At 40.7% G+C, this 18,894-nt stretch overlaps 1 protein-coding gene across 6 annotated transcripts in view; it reads right to left on the bottom strand.

Moving 5' to 3' along the window:
* Positions 1–18,894, bottom strand: part of RALGAPA2 (Ral GTPase activating protein catalytic subunit alpha 2) — a 323,002-nt gene that overhangs the window by 278,641 nt on the left and 25,467 nt on the right. For all 6 annotated transcript variants that reach the window (XM_060610992.3, XM_060611000.3, XM_060611012.3 and 3 more), the window contains exons 2-3: positions 15,126–15,236; positions 9,797–9,849 (exon numbers count right to left, since the gene is read on the bottom strand). In XM_060610992.3, coding sequence (XP_060466975.1) covers positions 9,797–9,849; positions 15,126–15,236 — 164 coding nt within the window. The remainder of the gene's footprint in view (positions 1–9,796; positions 9,850–15,125; positions 15,237–18,894) is intronic.

Here is an 18,894-nt window from a genome sequence, read left to right as displayed (position 1 = left end):
TATATAACACATTAAAATATACCCCTGATGTCATAAAAGTGACATGACATTCTGGTCAGGATAACCAGTGGTGCTGATTTTGTCAGCTGGAATGCAGGCAGCTTTGGGGTGGGAGATGGGTGTCTCTATCTGCTCAGTTCTTTTTAAAATGTTCTCCAGGAAACATGAACTTATACTGAATTTGTTTGTTTGTTTGTTTGTTTTTCCAGTTCCAATCAGTCATTTAGAATTATGGCAGTGACCCAGGAGCTGCATTCAAAGTTGGCATCATTCTTTTAAAAGAAAAAAAAATCCATGGAAGCATCCAAATATTTGAAATCCTCAATAAGAACTTAAATTCAAAGGATTTAAGAAGAATCTGTCTTTCTTGCTCATTTTATTTCTTCTTGTCCCTCCTCCACTCAATATCAGTAAAGTGGTCCTTATGGAAAAAATAAAAGGCAATAACCTGAGAGGTTTATGGAAGGAAGTCCTTCACCTCAACATGAGAAGGAGGGAGTAGCATTGAAGTATGCTTGCACACTGGACAATCTGAAATAAGTAATGATGAATCAAGCAAAGGAAAGCAGGGAATGGGGAAACTGGTTAGTTGCAAAACTACAGTTGTGCTGTCTTGCTCTGTGTTATTTGCTCGTAAGAAATGGCATTAGCCATTGTATAAAGAAAGCAAAAGGATTGTGATGGAATCCTGCTGGATACCGGCCCTGGATGTGTTGGTCTATGACTTGGCCCAAGCTTTTCCCCTGTACCTCTGCAGGAGCTTCTGATTCGTTTTCATCAGCAAAGAGTTATAAAAGATATACAGTTCCACAAAAGAAAGGACCAAGAAGGTGGGGGAAGGAAAGTGAGGTGGGAGGGAGGGGAGAAATGGAAACAAACATCTCAGAACTGTTTGTAATCCTATTGTATTCATAATTCTAGTTTTTCTTCAGGAAATTCTTCTCCATTATTTTTTTTTATGTTTATTTATTTCTGAGACAGAGAGAGACAGAGCATGAGTGGGGGAGGGGCAGAGAGAGAGGGACACAGAATCTGAAGCAGGCTCCAGGCTCTGAGCTGTCAGCACAGAGCCCGACATGGGGCTCAAACTCACAGACCGCGAGATCATGACCTGAGCCGAAGTCGGAAGCTCAACCGACTGAGTCACCCAGGTGCCCCTCTTCTCCATTATTAATATCTGAAGTAGAGAGATGCTATTAAAGTGTGAAAAGTTACAATTTCCATATGTATTGGAAATAAAATGAAAGCGCCAATTACTGATGACAAATACAAAGTAACTATACAGAGGGGAAAACCAGCCACTCATTTCACCTTCTTTTACACGACTCTGGGCACCACAATGGATCTAGTTGTGTTATTATTATCAGAAAAGCTAGTAAAATCCTTTCTCCCTATTTTGAGGAAAAGAATTAGAGGCTAAACCCACTATCTATATAAGCTCAGTTGGAACAATAAAGAACACCCAGTGTTGAATTCCATTAAAGTAAGACAGCTTCCACCACAGCCCTGGATTTACCACCGGTCAGTTATGACTCCCAAACATAACTATAGCCAGCATGACTCTACAAGCACGTCCTGCCTCCAATCCAGCATTACCTCCACACAGGAAGGGAAGGGAGATGGTAGGTAGGAAGTCTACAGTAAATTTCAAACAAGCCAACTTCATCTTCAATAGTAAAGAAAAAACAAACACTAGTGACCATAGTTATATTCCTGTTCCTCTGACTGCCCTTGAAGAAGCCCACAGATCATCTACATTCTCTGGGTAGCTCATCTGCTATTGTTTGCCTCTAGTGCCCATGCCTCTCCAACCTGAATCTCCCCCACCAAAGGAAGGGAGAAGGAGAAACAGCATACATATCCTGAACTGACACCATAAGTGTTTTTTTGATACTGTGGGGAGGGAAGTGGGTGCAGGGAAGGCAGGGGGTGTGATGGGGAGATAAAGTAGTACTTAATTTGGCCATTATTTGAAGTCTTATTTTCATCTAAAAACAAACATAAAAAGAGTAGAATGAATCTGTGTGTGGCTTTTCAATTTTGTGTTTGCATAAGACCACTCTGGAGCCATGCTTCTCCAACTGGAGGAGGAAAAGGCATAATCTCCCCCGGCACTTTGGTAACTCTGCCTGAGAAGCCCAGGGAAACCATTTCAGTAAAACCCTAAACCTTAAGTTAAGTCCCCTGCAACACAATGTGCACCATGCTGAGGATTTAACCAAGCATTTAACAAAAAGATGTAAGTCTTTCAAATGAGGTACCAAAGCTCTGTGGGAAGACTATTGAGCTTCTCTGTCCAATCAGTGGCCACTAGCCACAGGTGGCTATTCTAAAATTTAAATCAAATGAAATTATTTATAATTAAAATTTCAGTCACAGCATCCACATTTGAAGCACTAACCAGCCCATGTAGCTCATGGTTACCTAACTGGGTAGTACAGATACAGAATCTTCCCATGATCACAGAAAGTTCTATTGAATAGAGTTGCCCTAGAGAAAAAGCAAGTGAGGTGTTTAGATCTGCAAAGGCTAGTCAGAGTCAAGTCAATTTAACATTTAAAACTAAACGAAAGTGTGAAATTAAATTTCATGCTAAAAGACTTACCCGTGAACTTCCTGATCTGTAGTGTCATGGGTTGTTAGGGCTGGAAGAGACAGACCCCAGAGCTATCCAGTACCTCTCCTTCACATCACATACAAGAAAGCCCAGGTAAAGAAAGGGCGAGTACCCAACTCAAAGCCACACAGCTTGTTAGCGTCAAGGCCTGATCTAAAGAGACCTTCTTCCTATTTCTTTTATCCAGAGAGAGATTTAGGTGAGGAAGGAAAATGTTTTTAATATAAAAATCACAAATAACCCCATGGGAAATAAGATGTGACTTCAAGAAGCTTTAATCCAACACTAAATATAAACAGGTACAAATCGGGGCAGGGGGTGCATAGGAGGGAGAATACAAAGGATTGTATGGAATGGTTGCAGGCCTCAGGAACTTTATAGTCTCATTAGGAAGCTAAGACACAGCCACCTTCAGGGAAAACTAAGAACACCTGGCTATAATGAAATGGTAACTAGCCGGAGCATATTTATACAAGTTCACAGAAAAAAAACGGGCACCTCTAGCTGGAGTTGCCAGAAGAAATCAGTGGGTCTGAACGGAGCCTGAAAGTATGGGCCAGATGACAAGGAGAGCAAAGGGCAGTCCCTGAAAGCAGAATTGCATAAACCAGGAGGCCAGAAGTAAAATTACGCAAAAAGAGGTAAAGGAGCAGTAAGCAAAGCAGTATGTGTGTGAGAGAGCACCTTCGCAGAACAACACCCCCAATGACCAGTGAAAGAAAGCCACACAGGGACCCTGGAGAGGCTCGAAATGTTAGCCCAGCTCACACCACACTTTACAGGTTATAAAGAAACTGCTCAGGTCTCTAGGAAGAAAAAAAAACAGGACTTACTTAATCTGGTGGGGTAATTTGGATAAATCTAAAAATAAGGAATCTAGAAGTCAAATGTTCTGTACATCTGTGATTGCTAACTCTGTAATTACTTGACAAATAGATAAATGAGTAGCATTCTGAGGCCAGAACATTTATAAGCTTTGAAATTAAATGCCTTCTGTCAATGTATATGTTAATTGGGGTGTGGGTACAGGGGTGAGGAAATACCTTGCTATCAAATTCTAGAATTTTCTTAACCATATATAAGTAACTCCAAACTACTGTATTTCTGTACTAATGGCATACAATATGGCAGACAACTCAAAACAAGATCTCTGTATTAACTCTATTTTCTTATTTTCTGTATTCTTGATGCTCTGACATCTGGGGCTTGCCCGCATGCCTCTGACAGGCAAACCAACAAATCCCAAATCCACTCCCGTAACCACCTCCTCTTATGGGCTCTCACACTTGGGACACTATCCTCCTCTTAAAATCACCAGGGGATTAGGTACTGGACACCTAGGGACCACCTCTACAGCCAGAGCCTGCCAAAATTATCCAAACTATCCAATCCTAAACTTGTTTAGCTTGCTTACCTTGCCTTACCCATTCCTTCCTTCCCACAATAAAGGCTCCCCACCTCAGATCCCCCCTCTGCCTGCTCTCTGTATGCTCTCTGTGGCTTCTCTTCATAGTCCTGCTAACATGCGATGACTCCTGTTTCTGTTGTACTCCTGTGAGTACAATAAAAATTTCTTCCTTCATGGCAATCATTTTCATGTCTGTGTGTCTGTCTTACCATACCTAATTAAAACAAATTCCACGTACCATTAAAACGGCCTCTCAACTACTGAATCCAAAAGGTTCTCAAAGTCAGGTGAATTATTTAGCCTTGAAGCCCATTTATCATGTACCTTACATTTCTATCCCAGCCCTCCTTTTCCCCTATGCAAGTAGCTACCTCAAGGGCTACCACCAAAGTATCACTTCTACAAGGGGCCATTCAGAATTTTCTGTGACTCAGAAAGTCATTACTGGAGCTCTGGCATAAATCCATTGTTACCAGTGGACGCTTCAGTTAGTATGAAATGTAACATATGCTCAATGAGGCAGGGGGTTCTGTCTAACTTACCCACTGCCACATCTCCAGCACCTAGAAATGTGCGTGATACATAGCTGGTATCCAATAAATGTGCGTAATAAATGAACTATACAAGAATAGATACATACTGGTATACATGGCCTGTAAGATACAGCTTCAGAAGCAGAATATTGAAATTCCTACATGGAAGGTGGCATGGCACCTTAAGAAAATGGGTTCTACAGTCAGACCAGAGGTTAAATCTCTATGTGCCATTTGATAGATGTGCAATCTTGGCCAAGTCACCCAACATAATAAAGGCCCCATTCTTCCACTGACAAAAACTGGGAAGACAGAACCCACTTCAACAGGAAGGAATGACACAGGATGGCCATGTAAAACACTTATATTCTCATCAAGATGGCAATGTAAATTCATTTGATGGGGTCCCACACTATCATCCCCACTCCCATTTGAAACACATGACAATGATCGATGAAATATATATTTTTTTAAAAAAAGAGTAAAATTAACAAGTGAATCTCAGTAAAAAAAAAAAAAAAAAAAAAGACAGACATCCCCATGAACCAGCAACCACAGAAACTCTAAGCGATGCACAGATTTGCAGCCACAGGCAAAGGTGTCTGGAGGTCAACTTCAAACAGTACAAGTCCTCCCACTGGAGATAAAGGCAGATGGAAAGGTGTGCTCGCTGCCTGAAACCACGACTTCAACTGAGCTAGCAGCCTTGATTGCACACCACTTGCTTCATCAGAGTGCTGTAATGTCTCCAGTAGCTCATTACATGCAAACACTACTGCTTCCTTTCCAAAGGTTCCCTTCCAGATTGCCCCTGACTTACAGAGGCACGCAGCAGGTCTCCCTGCATACTCTCCTTCTGAGCCTTCTGAACTCTCTCTCACCTCTGTGCTTCGTATTTATAGACTGTCTTTACACAATATCCCTTCTGTGATTTAACATGTCTTAATAATTCCACCTTTTTTAAAGGAAGCCTTTCCCAATTATTTACACCTTGATATGTATTTACCTCCAAATCCTTGTAAACCATCTCTTTATATGGCACTAACTTGTAGAAAGTAGCAGTGAAGTTACTTAATTCTCTGAATGAACCATACAAATTACAACCTACCTTCTATAGCCAGAGACAGAAAGAGAACATAAACAAAAGTAGTGCAGTTCATTATTCATTCATATTTACTATGCAAAATGAAAGTTTTATGGAGCTTTGAATAATATATATTTGTCCTATTATATAGGCAACTAATCCTCTGTAGACGGTAATGTATCTGTAATGACACCCTCCCTAATCTAGAATTTTTGGACACAAGAAGGTATTAAAACCTCCTCTGTGGGAGGTATAGGACTACGGTCCCTGATGGGCTTTCTCACTGCAGGACAACTAGATTTGCAATCAGTGGCAGCAAATGTAATTCTCAAAACACATTTGGGCTTTAGAGGACACTGGGAACCTAACAAAAGACTTAAAAAATGGAAGGAAAGGAAGTAGCAAGAAGGAAGGTGAGAGAAGAAAAGTCAGCCAAAACCTGATCTGTAAGCCACAAGCTCAAGAGAAACAATTTGAGATACCAGAGAACTAATGCCAATTCTACTACAGGATCTCTGGATCCCTGTGCCTTCCAGACTCCAGTTCCCACCACACCTTAAGTTTGAGGAAATGAACTTGAGATTCCATTTATAAACCAGGATCCTCAAATGGAGCCAAAGTGGTCCCAACCGAGAACACTCCCAGCCTCCTGGCAAAAGAAAAATAAACCCTCCAGAAAAACACAGGCTTGAAACAGATTAAATTGTTCAATTAAATCTGATTTCAAAATCCTACCACAAAAGTATGCAAGAAAAGAAGCCATGTTGAGAGATAGCAGATTTAGACAACTGAAGACTTTAAATATTGGAATGATCAGATACAGAACATAAAATGTTACATTGTTAAATGTTCAAGAAAACAAAAGAGGTCTAGAAAGGAACAAGGATCAAAAGTCTATCAAAAGCAACCAGCCACACATGAGCACCAAACTTAAATAAAAACATGAAAAAAAAAATTGTGATTTAAAACACAATAGAATGGTTCAGCAGCAGATGAGACCAAGAAACTCCCTGGAATGCAGCACAAGGAGGCTGGGAAAGAGGGTGAAAGCATGCTGGAGACGCATGGAGGAGAGAGCAAGAGTTTTAAATAAGAATCCTGGGAAGTACACCAGGAGGACAGAAAAGAGTCAACATTTGATCAGAGACAGCAGCTATTTTACAGAAATGATACACGATCTGAATCCGGAAATATAGGAAACACAGACACTAAGCAAGACAAGAGATCTTCCAGTAGACATTCTGTGGCGAAGCTGCAGGACACCAAAGACTAAGAAAAAGACTTTAAGAGAAGCCAGAGAGAAAAGGCATTTAGAGGAACAAGTAGACAGGGAACAGAGTTTAAGGCTGCTGCAATGGTAACCAGAAGCTAACAAAATGGTATCTGTAAAGGGTGACACAAGTACTTTTATTTGTCGCTACTGCTAATACTGTGTCTAAAATACCTAACAACCGAAGACAATGAAGATCAATACGGAGTAGATAAAATTGAAAGAATTATGACCCTCAAAAGAAGGGTCACACTAATAAATTTTAAAACTCTGGTGATCAGAAATTCTTAGAATTCCTCAAATTCTTTTTTTAAAGCTTACTTATTTTGAGAGAGAGAGAGAGTGCAAGCAGGGGAGGGGCAGAGAGACAGGGAAAAAGAGAATCCCAAGCAGGCTCAGGATGCCAGCACAGAGCCTGATGTGGGGTTTGAACCCATGAACCATGAGATCATGACCTGAGCCAAAGCCAGATGCTTAACTGACTGAGCCACTGAGGCGCCCCTAGAATCCCTCAAATTCTTAAAAATATATATATAATTTGCCAAACCTGAATCAAGAAAAAATGGAAAACCTGAAAAATCCTAAAATGATTAAAGAAACTGAACGAGTGGTTAAAATCTTCCCACTAAAAACAAAACAAAAAAGCACCAGTTTCAGATGGTTGTTACAAGAAAGACTAAAAAACATTCCAGGAGCACATCATTCCAATCTTATGCAAACTATTTTATATAACAGAAAAAGAAATACTTGACACCAGGTTCTACAACCTTTATAATAGGATCATTCAAAAACAATGTGAGGAAAAGGAAATTTAGGCCAACCTCAAGTTTTGAACATAGATCCAAAAATGGCAACAAAGTATGTGCCTCCCCCAAATTCAGAACTGCAATTTACTACATTAATATTCATGAAGGATCATCACATGGTTATCTCAGTGAATGCAGAAAAAAAAAAAAATAGAAGTGAACTTAATCTGATAAAGAGTTATCTACCAAAACTTTAAAGAAAACATTGTCCTGAATAATGAAACATTAATAAAACTCTCTTTGAATCAGAAGCAGGATGACCATCTTTATCATGTCTATTTACCAAGGGACTGGAGGGCTGGGTTGGCACCGTAAGACAAGAAAACAGACTAACTGGCAAGCTTGTCATTATTCACAACCAGACAGTCCACCAAGAAAACAACAAAAAAAATCTGTAAACAAAATGTTGAAATTAAATAAATCATGCATATTCACTTAATCCAGCAGTGGGAATGGAATGAACTTGAACAAAGTTCAAAAACATGGATAAATCTCAGAAATAATGCTGAGTGTAAAAGGCAAGCCACAGATGATTATGTCCCATGTGAGACCATTTTTATTACACTCAAAACCAAACAAAACTACACAATGCATTGTTTAGGGATACAAATACTTGTGGTAAAACCATTTTCAAAAAAGAAAGGGAAAAGCATAACGCAAGGGAGCGGCTGCATCCAGAGAAGAGAAAGAACAGGATCAAGGAGAAGCACCCAAGTACCTTCTACTTCTTAAAATGTTGGAGGGGGAGGGAATCAAGAGAATGAGCTTTATCGTCATGCTTCAAAACTTGCATTTATGTTATAGATGCTTTAGTAAATATATCAAATGCTACATGTATAAGATAATTAACGGAATAGTTCAAACAAATGATGGTCAGTAAATACATATTTAAGTGACATACTTAATCAAAGCTCCTGTTAAAAAAACTCCTCTGCATAGGTTTCATTCACAGGAGGGTTACCACAGAAAATACATAAAATGAAGTTATTGTTACTCTGGGGAAGGAGTACAGCCCTTAAAGGAGAGAAAGAGGAACCACAGTTACTGACTGCCAGTCACGAGCCAAATACTGGGTGGGAGAGGTTTTCAGATCTGTTTTATTTCATAAATCCACAAACCCAAAAAGTCCATGGAAGCCTTCTCCCCTGGCCTCCCCCTCCAGCCAGCTCTGCAACAAATATGTCCTTTAGAGTCATAAAGTTGACCTCACACCAACCTAAGCACATGTCTCTTCAAATCATGAATAATTTCTAGATAACCAACAATTAACTTTTAGAACTACAATTTTTTTCTAGGATAGGTCCCAAGTTATCAGTAACCTGGCCACTTGTCTAATACATGTAGACAAGAATGACTTTAAGCTTAATAGGTCAAGAACTACACCCAAATATTGTTTCAACTTTTAAAAGAATATATGATCCAGGGTGCCTGGGTGGCTCAGTTGGTTAAATATCCAACCATGATTTCAGCTCAGGTCATGGTTTGTGAGATCAAGCCCCACGTCCAGCTCTGTGCTTGACAGCACGGAACCTACTTGGGATTCTCTCTCCCTCTCTCTGCCCCTCCTCAGCTGGTGTGCACTCTCTCTCTCTCCCAAAAATAAACAAACTTAAAAAAAAAAAAAGAATATATGATCAACACACAATGACACACAGACACATACAAAGATTGCAATCTCACTAGTGGTCAGAAAAATATATTAAAAAGAATAAGTTTTTGCATGTCAGTTTGCATATATTTAAAAAAAAACTATCACCAGTGTTGGCTGGGGAAACACACACATGACTTCAACATAAGTTTACATATAACTTTACATGACTTTTTTGAAAAGCAATTTGACAATATCAGTATTTGAAATGTGTATACATTTCTATCTAATAATTTCACATCTAGGTAACCATATAGGAAAAATTCTCCCACGTTTCCAAAAAAAAAAATTCTTTACAGCAACGTTTGTAAAAGAGGAAGGAAAGAAATATATGCCCATCACTTTTTTATGTCTTCAAATGAAATTAAGGTCTACAATATCATATTTTCAGCAAAAATCTTAAAAGCTAAATGAATTAACAAAAACTTACTTCAAAAAGAAAGAGGATGGAGTCCAGCTCCTCCCTTTGTGACTTATTATTCCCTGGAATACATAAAAAAATTAGTTATCATGACAATGTATAAATTTTAGGATATTAAAAATTATGTTACCTTAAAAACATTTAAACTTCAACATATATTCATTTATTCAAAAACTACAAGGAGGCAGTGTGGAACCCATGACAGGCATGTAGACAGACACCAAGCCAGACCACCCGAGCCCACATCTAGCAGAGTTTCTCCTCGCTAACTGTTTAAACACAGCTTCCATATTTTCTAGGTCACTATCAACCCATGGAAGGAAATTTATTCATTTCTCAATTAGTTACTTCTGAGTTCAAGTTATGATGGACTACACAGCAAAAGCAAAGAAAGAATTCTCATTTTTTTTATATGAAGGGGCATAGAGAAGTCGTAACTATAAAAAGTCATGTATCTCTTTAGGCAATTGCACACTGTCCTCTTGATAATAACTAAATAATAAAAACTAAAAACCTATAGCAGCAGTTTCCATTTATTGTCCAGTCTCTAAGTAGTGAGCCCTGTGCTAAGTGTTTGGCATTCAGCATCTAACTTGGAAAACTGTTTCTGTAAAGGGCTGATAGTAAATATTTTAGGCTTTGCAACCTGTCTTGCAAGCATTCAACTCTGCCATGATGGGGCAAAAAGAGCCATGGATAACACATGAATGAACTGGGTATGGCTGTGTCCAAAAAATTATTTATAAAAACAGGCACTGAGCTGTAAGTTGTGGACCCCTGAGGTAACTGAATCCCCACACCTCTGTGAAGTAAGATACTATTCATTCATTGAACAAATACTAAAGAATGGCTCTATGTAATTCTAAGGATTCTTCCAGGACCTGAGGATGCAGGTGAACAGAACATGACAATCCTTGCCCTGAGGAAGCTTATATTCTGACAGGAGGAGGCATCCAACAAATGAGAAAAATAAGAGGGAAGGCAGATGGGAATGTCAAAAGACATGGTATGCAATTTTGACTAGGGAAGTCAGGGAACATGGTGCTGAAAAGATGACATCTGAGCAAAGATCTGAAAGAAGAAAGGGAAGAAGCCACATGGAAATCTGGAGGTAAGCAAACAAGCCATATGAAAATTTGGGAGAAATGTGTTCCAGGCAGAGGGACTGGACAACGCAAAGTCCTTATGTCTGAACAAGTATGGCATGGTCAGGAAACAGTAAGAAGGCCCTAATGTCTGGAGTGAAGGGGGAGAACTGCATCAGGTGAGGTTAGAAAGCAGTAGGATAAAGGCAGGCAGGTAGGGTCTGAGGCCATTGTAATGACTTCCAGAATTGAGAAGCCATTTAAGGGTTCAGAGTGCTGAGTCATGATCTGACCCATTTTTAAAGCGTCATTCCAGCTGCTCTTCCAAAGAGACTCTCAAGGGGGTGCAGGGCACAAAGGTGGAAAGGGAAAGACCATTTCTGGGGCATACAATAATCCAGGTGAGCATAATGGGAACACTGGCATTACCAGCCCAGGCAGTGAGAAAAAGCCAATGATTCTGGATGTATTTTGAAGGTAGAGCCAATAAACTCAGGTTTTGGCCTGAATAACTGGAAGGCTGGTTATCACAAGATGATTTCATCATTTATAGCAAACATCTTCCTTCATTCTGTTGTTTTGGTATACTTTCTTCCTAGTACTCCAATCAAAACACAGATTGTATTAACAGCAAGAAACTGCAAAATCTCACCCTATTTTTATTGGTTCTTTACTATGATTCTTTGTAGTAGACTGCAAGAATGAAGTTTTTCCTCTCCTATCAAGAGATACCTATTTCTCTACATGTTGCATCTGAGATGCCACATAGCTTGCTCTGGCCAATGTGACATTAGCAACTGGGAGGTAGCAAGTACAACCTTAAAAAGCCTTTTGCACTTGCTGAGCTTACAATCCTAAGGCCAGCATGTAAAGAGCTCAAGATAGCCTGCTAACATGGAGGAGAACTAAGACACCCTGGTCAATAGCTTGCCAACTACAAGACATGTAAATGAGGCCATCCACTACTAGCTGATGTTAAGAGGCATGAGCCAGCCTAAACCTGAAGAACTGCCCAACAAACCCAGAAAATTATAAGCTAAATGACTCATTTTAAAGCACTTAGTCTTGGGATGGTTTATAATGTAATTTGTTATGCAGCACAAACTAACTGATACAGTCTTGAGCAATGAGATTTTTCTAAAAGGACAAAGAAAGCAAAAGGGGGAAAAGGAGGCACAGAGGAGCCTTTAAAATGGGGCTTGGGGTGCCTGGGTGGCTCAGTCATCTGACTTCAGCTCAGGGCATGATCTCACGGTTTGTGAGTTTGAGCCCTGCATCGGGCTCTGTGCTAACAGCTCAGAGCCTGGAGCCTGCTTCAGATTCTGTGTCTCCCTCTCTTTCTGCCCCTCCCCCACTTGTGCTCTGTCTCTTGCTCGCTCTCTCAAAAATAAATAAACATTAAAAAAATAAAGTGGGGCTTTTTGGTTGTAGTGCTTTTTTTAAGGTAAGAGATTTTAATATTTTTCTTTGTTTTTTTTTTATTTTTTTTTTAACTTTTATTTATTTTTGAGACAGAGAGAGACAGAGCATGAACTGGGGAGGAGCAGAGAGAGAGGGAGACACAGAATCTGAAACAGGCTCCAGGCTCTGAGCTGTTAGCACAGAGCCCGACGCGGGGCTCGAACTCACAGACCGTGAGATCATGACCTGAGCCGAAGTCCGACGCCCAACCGACCAAGCCACCCAGGCGCCCCTCTTTGGTGTTTTGATTACCCATAATATCACACTTTTCTCTTCCACACAACTGCAAAAAAAAGTTAAGTGGAGCAAAACTGGAAAATAGGTTAAAAATCAAATCGTTTCATATTTGAAATATCTACCAATTTGGAAAAAAATTAAGCTCAAGATTTATATCAATTTGTAAATCACAGGGGAAAAAACTGAGCAATTCATTGAAAAACAAAATACAAAACTACCTGTTGGCATCCTTGGACACATGCCCATATTTGATTTGTTGACCTTCCAGAGCCTGGAGCATTCTGTAAAACTCTGAGGCATCTGCTATATGTCCGAGACAACCACAGTGCATTGTCCCACATTCCTTCCCCTCTGTGCCTAACATCTGCCTCAGGTTTTACAGAAGCAGTCAGGGCATCTATACACTCCTCTCTGCATCCTCTTCTGTATACCTGACCCTGTCTCAACACACGTCCCCCAATACCCTGTCATCAGTTGTCTCCCTCTTGTCAGCCTGCAAACAGGCAAGTGCATCCTTCAAAACCCTACCATGACCAAGCTACTCCTTGAGATACGATCCTGTCTTCATCATCAAACAGATGAAGAAAACCCTTCTAAAAGGGTATTCTTGTGCATAGCCTTCACTATCTCACCCTGTTACTCCATTTCTCCCCATCTGGCTTCTGATCCCACTACTCACCTAGACCTTTCTTTCAGCACTCAGGGACAACCTCCTCGATGCATTGCCACTTCCTAGTCCTACTGCTCAACTTTTTGCATCATCAGACATTGCTGACATTTCATTCCCTGAAATTCTCTTTTCTCTGCGCTTCTGTGACAAAACACTTTCCTGGCACCCAACCCCCTTCCCAGCCCACACGCTACTTCTTTATCTTTCCTCTTTATCTGCTCAATGAAAGAATGGATTACCCCAAATCCCTGATTGTCACTTTCTCTGCAAAGAATTTCTTCCTTGGCAACAGCATGATTGCCCCCTCTTCTCCTAAGCCCCAGTCCCTATATTTTTACTGTCCAGCCAGAACCAACACCTGGGTGTCCCACAGGCACCTCAACCGAGACTTCCCAAAGCTACACTCATCCTCCTCCTTCCCAAACCTGGCTTCCCTCCAGGGTTCCCACTGCTGTCATGGAAGCTTACAAACCAGACTCAACATTCTGAAAGCATATATGTACCCCTATGCCTACTGCAGTATTACTTACAATAGCTAAGGTATGGAAGCAACCCAAGTGTCCATCAAAAGAGGATGCAGTAGTGTGTGTGTATATATATATATATATATATATAAATATATATATATATATATATATTTATATATATATATATATATATATATATATATATTGCAACAACATGGATGTATCTAGAGTATAATGCTTAGCAAAGTAAGTCAGACAGAGAAAGACAAACACCGTATGATTTCACTCATATGTGGAATCTAAAAAAACAGAACAAATGAGTAAACAAGCAAATAAAAAGCAGTATCAAACTATAGATGCAGAGAACAAACTGATGGTTGCAAGAGGGGAGGTGGTGGAGGGAGGGATGTGCAAAATTGGTGAAGGGAAGCGGGAGGTACAGGCTTCCGGGTGTGGAATGAGTAAGTCACAGGGATGAAAGGCATAGCATAATGAATACAGTCACTGGTACTATTAACAGTGCTGCACGGTGGCAGGTAGTAGCTACACTTGTGGTGAACCTAGCACAATGTATACACCTGAAACTAATATAATGTGTGTCAACTATACTCAAATAAAAAAAACACTTGTTTAATAAATAAATGAAACTGAGGTAGCAGTAAGGGTGTTAACATGTAAGGATTTCCAAAATACATGAAAATAAACAAGGTGATGATGGCAGCCAATACTTACTGAGCATATACTATGTGTCACACTCTGTCCTGAAATCCCAGGTACATGTTAACCTGTTCAGTGCTGATAGGAAGTAAGCTGAGTCAGAGGGAGGTTGCCCAAGGAGAAATAGCTGGAAAGGTAGCGCCAGGATCCAAACCCAGGCTGGATCCCCAGACTACACTATCCTGTCACCTAAATAGAGAGCGGATTGTGCAGTGTGACTTTATTGGCTTGGTTTTTCAAAGAATATTTTATGTAAGTAGATATTGGTATAACCATAAACCGATAGAACACATTAATAACATATACAGAAAGAAATACATGAAACTTTTAATAGTGGTTGCATGCAGAGCAGGACTGGGGGTCTAGGAAAAACATATGGTTCAATTTTCATTTCAAACCCTTTAATGGAATCTGAATTTTTTAATAATGTGCACATATTACTTTTATTTTTTCTTTTTAAGTAAATTATTCCTGTGGAACTCATGACTTCTGTGGGTTACTTCTTCCATTTTCCCTTTAGTCATCTGTTGTTCAAATAACAGCTGCATAAGTGAAAGCTCAAGGGAAACAAAGATGCTAACCACTGCAATCTCCCACCAATTTGTGGCTCACAACACATACAACCTTTTACACTTTATGGACATTAACAACAACAAAAAAAAACTTTGTACATAAAAAAATTGTTTGGTAGAAATGCTTACCTTTTAATTTCAAACTATTTTCCAGTGTTATAAAATTTTCATAGAAGATGAAATATATCTGAGAATAGTTGGTCTCAAAAAACTGCTTAAGATCACTTGCATCCACATTATCTGAAAAGAAAAAGTTTCCACAAGGAAAGATTATGACGATAACCTTATACAACTATCAGATCTCACAAACAACCTTTTCAGAAATGAAGGATAGTAAAAACTAGCTTTATCCCCCTATGAGACAAAACAGAACAACGAAAATAGTATCCCTATCCATTTGTTCTCCACTAAGAGACCTTAATAGGTCTGGGGCCCCTCCCCCCCACCACAGACCCCTGCAGGAGATTGATTCAAGGGCATCAGAGCCATGGCGGCACTGCACTCACAGACCAGCTAGAAGGCCAGCGATGAGTGCAGGTCTGGAGAGGAACAAGATTCCTTCATGTTGAGGGTAAGGAATAATAGTTCATACAGAGGATGTGGCTTTTGACATAGGCCATAAAGAGGGATGAGTTTGTACATGTGAAAAACAATTTTGCTGCCAGAGTCCAACATGAGCCAGCTTCTCCTCCATCCCCACTGACCTGCGAGCAGCTCAGGAGAACTAGCAGATGTTCCCCAGCACACTTCCGCTTGGGCCACTGGTTGCAGCCTTCTCTCTCACTCCCAGGTGACCTGTTCCACTCCCGCTTGGACACAGGGAGACCCACCATGTGTTCCTAGAGTTTCTCTTAGCGGTGTTTCTCCCTGTTGCACTAGTTCTGCTAAACCAGGGACTGCAGCTATATAGGAAGGTTATGCAGGGAGCTTAGCCCAAAGACACGACAGCAGCAACAGAACCACTTCTTCCGGAGGCCCAACTGTGCCTCCCAACTCTGGTCAGAGCAGTGATCCACTGTCGACACACCTGTGTATGTTTTCCTTGGCAAACAAGGTGCTTGTGCCATTTACCACAGGGTCCCGAACAAAGTGTTAGCTCTTGGGAAGAATACACCAGTAAATCTTGGGAAAATTAAAAACAGCTTCTTTAAATTCTGCAAGGATTATCCAAGATTGCTATTCAATCTACAACAAAGTGGATTCAGTTCCTTTTGGGTTCCTAGTACTGTGAATATATGTGAACACATCCATTATGATGTTTAAGTTCTATAAATTTAGCACTAATGCTGGTGAATCTAAGGAGTTCTTGTCCTCAGATAACTACATAATTCTGATACAGTTCTTCAAAATAATGCACGTAAGGTGTTTGTAAAGTCATATGAGCTGTCAATTTCATACTGTATTTTCTGCCCCCTCCCCAAATAGCACAGAGCAGTGGAAGTTTCTAGTAACTAACAAATTTACCCATGTGAAAGCAGTAGCAATGACACTAGTATGATCATTCTTATACATGACATAACCTTGCCAAGGAACCCTTGAGTACCTTCCACAGAATGTGCAATTCCCAGAAAGAATTCTGTTCATTTTCACTCCAATACAAACTGTTGGCTGACCCACCACTAACTGTTCCCTCTGAAGCACACTTCACCCGCCAGCTCCTATTAGCACTCACTGGTAGCTGAAACATCCCGAGCCCACCTGGAGACTAGGTCAGTGCCTCTGCTATTGCCCCACAGGCTGGTTCTCCCCAAGTCATAAAACATATACTCTACTTAATACCTGATGGAATCCCTCCTGATGGAATTCTTGACTTTATTTTGAAGGAATGATCTGTCTTTTCTGTTAGAGATACTACCAAATCTACAGACCCCCAGTCCATCCCACGCATCACTATGTCCCCTACATCTAGCACCATATTTATTTAGTTCAATATTTTCTTGAATGAGTTAAATAAAAGAAACAGCCTATAACATACAATGATAGGATAATGACCATAACATGTAAACCATTATATCATATGCCTACAGGAAAGGAATGGCCTAACCCACTTTTAAATCCCTGGTACTATCAAGAGAGAGGTTTCACCCCTGTGCTGAGGACTCCAGATTTCACCCTGCAAGCTCTGCCCTCCAGGCCTGCTGCCAGCTGGGTTTCTCCACGTGAGGGTCTACAAGGCTCCTCAAATCAAACATGTCCAAATAAAAGTATTGTTCTCCCCTCAAATTCTGTTCCTCCCTCAGGCCCCACCACCCACCCAGCTGCTTGTCATCCCAGGTCCTTCTCACTCTTCACAGCACATCTCCGGTGTGTCAGCTCCACCTCTGTCATGCGCCAGCCCTGGGCACTTCTCGCCCTTCACGGCCCTGCCTAGCTTATGTCACCACAAATCCTCGCCTACCTGCAACATGCCCTCTGCCCAGAGTCTGGCTTCCACTTTTCCCCTCCACAGTCCATCCTCCACCATGCAGTCAGCAGAAAAACTTAACAATGTAAATCAAACCAGGCCATTCCTTTGCTCAAAACCTCCCAGTAGCGTCCAATCGTACTTAATAAAATCCAAACTCTTGACCATGGCCTATAAGGTTTTCCTGCATGGTTTCCTCCATTCAATGCCAACTTCATTTCACACCACTCTGTCCTTCACACCCTACACTCCAGCCACAGCAGCTTCTTTCTATCCCTTAAACTTGTCAAACATATTCTCCATTTGGGGAACCTCTAGTCTGCACTGCCCCCCCCCCCAGACCTCTATATAGTTCATTCACTCCCATCCTTCAGAACTGGGATCATACATTACCTCTTCAAAGAAATCTGAAAATGCCCCACATGTCATTCTTCACATGTCATCTTATCACCATGCCTTCTTCCTTCCCAAGTTCTGCAATGGATAGATGCCTGACTGCTCACCAGTGAAGGGGCCTCAGACACAGAATGCCATTAGCAAGTGAGCTGGTACCCTGGCATTGAGGATGGGAGTGCACTAATGCAGCAAGGTGGCACAGCAAGATACTGGGATCGATGACTCCCTCATCTTTCCTGGGTCCCCCTTGGTCTATCAGAGATACTCAAATAGAGCAACCTGAATAAAGAGGGTCCTAGCCAAGGTTGAGGAACACTCATACAGACTGAGATCCTCTCATGAAGCCAAAAGTCCAGATAATAGCCACCTTCCTCCTCAGCCATTCATCATCACTTGAAGTACTCACTTGAAGTACTCACTATCAAGACCATTAGATACCTTTAAGGTAACTTGATACACAAGGAAACTAAGAGCATTACATCTATAACATATTCAGTTTTATTTATGTATGTGAGGACTCCTCGCTGGCCTGGGAGTCCTCTTCACATGATTCCCCCCACTACAGCACTTAAGATTAGTTGAAATTATCTCATTTATTCATTTACTTCTTCACTGACTGGCACTCAACTAGAATGTAAGCTGAATAAGGGCAGGAATCCCATTTGATTTGTTCATCGCTCTAGTTCCAGCCCCAGGAATTGAGCTTGGGACCCAGAAGGTACTCAATACATATTTGTTAAATAACTAAAAAAAAATAAGCACTAAATATGTTATATCTCTAATTCAATAGCTAGAAGAATTTACTTGTCTTATTGTTAAAAAGCAAGACTCATCAGATGAGTATTTATAAAGTAAGCCTAGATCTTGGAGAAGGAAACCACAGGTACTGGAATTTAGCATCCTGCAAAAAGGAACACAAGAAAGCAAGAAAGGGCTATATTTTTAAAGTTTATTTATGTATTTTGAGAGAGAGAGAGAGAGAGATCACATGAGCAGGGGAGGGGCAGAGAGAGAATCCCAACCAGGCTCCCCACTGTCAGCACGGAGTCTGACATGGGACTCAAACCCACAAACCATGAGATCAAGACCTGAGCCAAA

This window comes from Panthera onca, chromosome A3, assembly GCF_046562875.1.
Source record: "Panthera onca isolate mPanOnc1 chromosome A3, mPanOnc1 haplotype 2, whole genome shotgun sequence".
Classification (NCBI taxonomy): domain Eukaryota; kingdom Metazoa; phylum Chordata; class Mammalia; order Carnivora; family Felidae; genus Panthera; species Panthera onca.
This window is presented reverse-complemented; position numbering and strand designations above follow the sequence as displayed.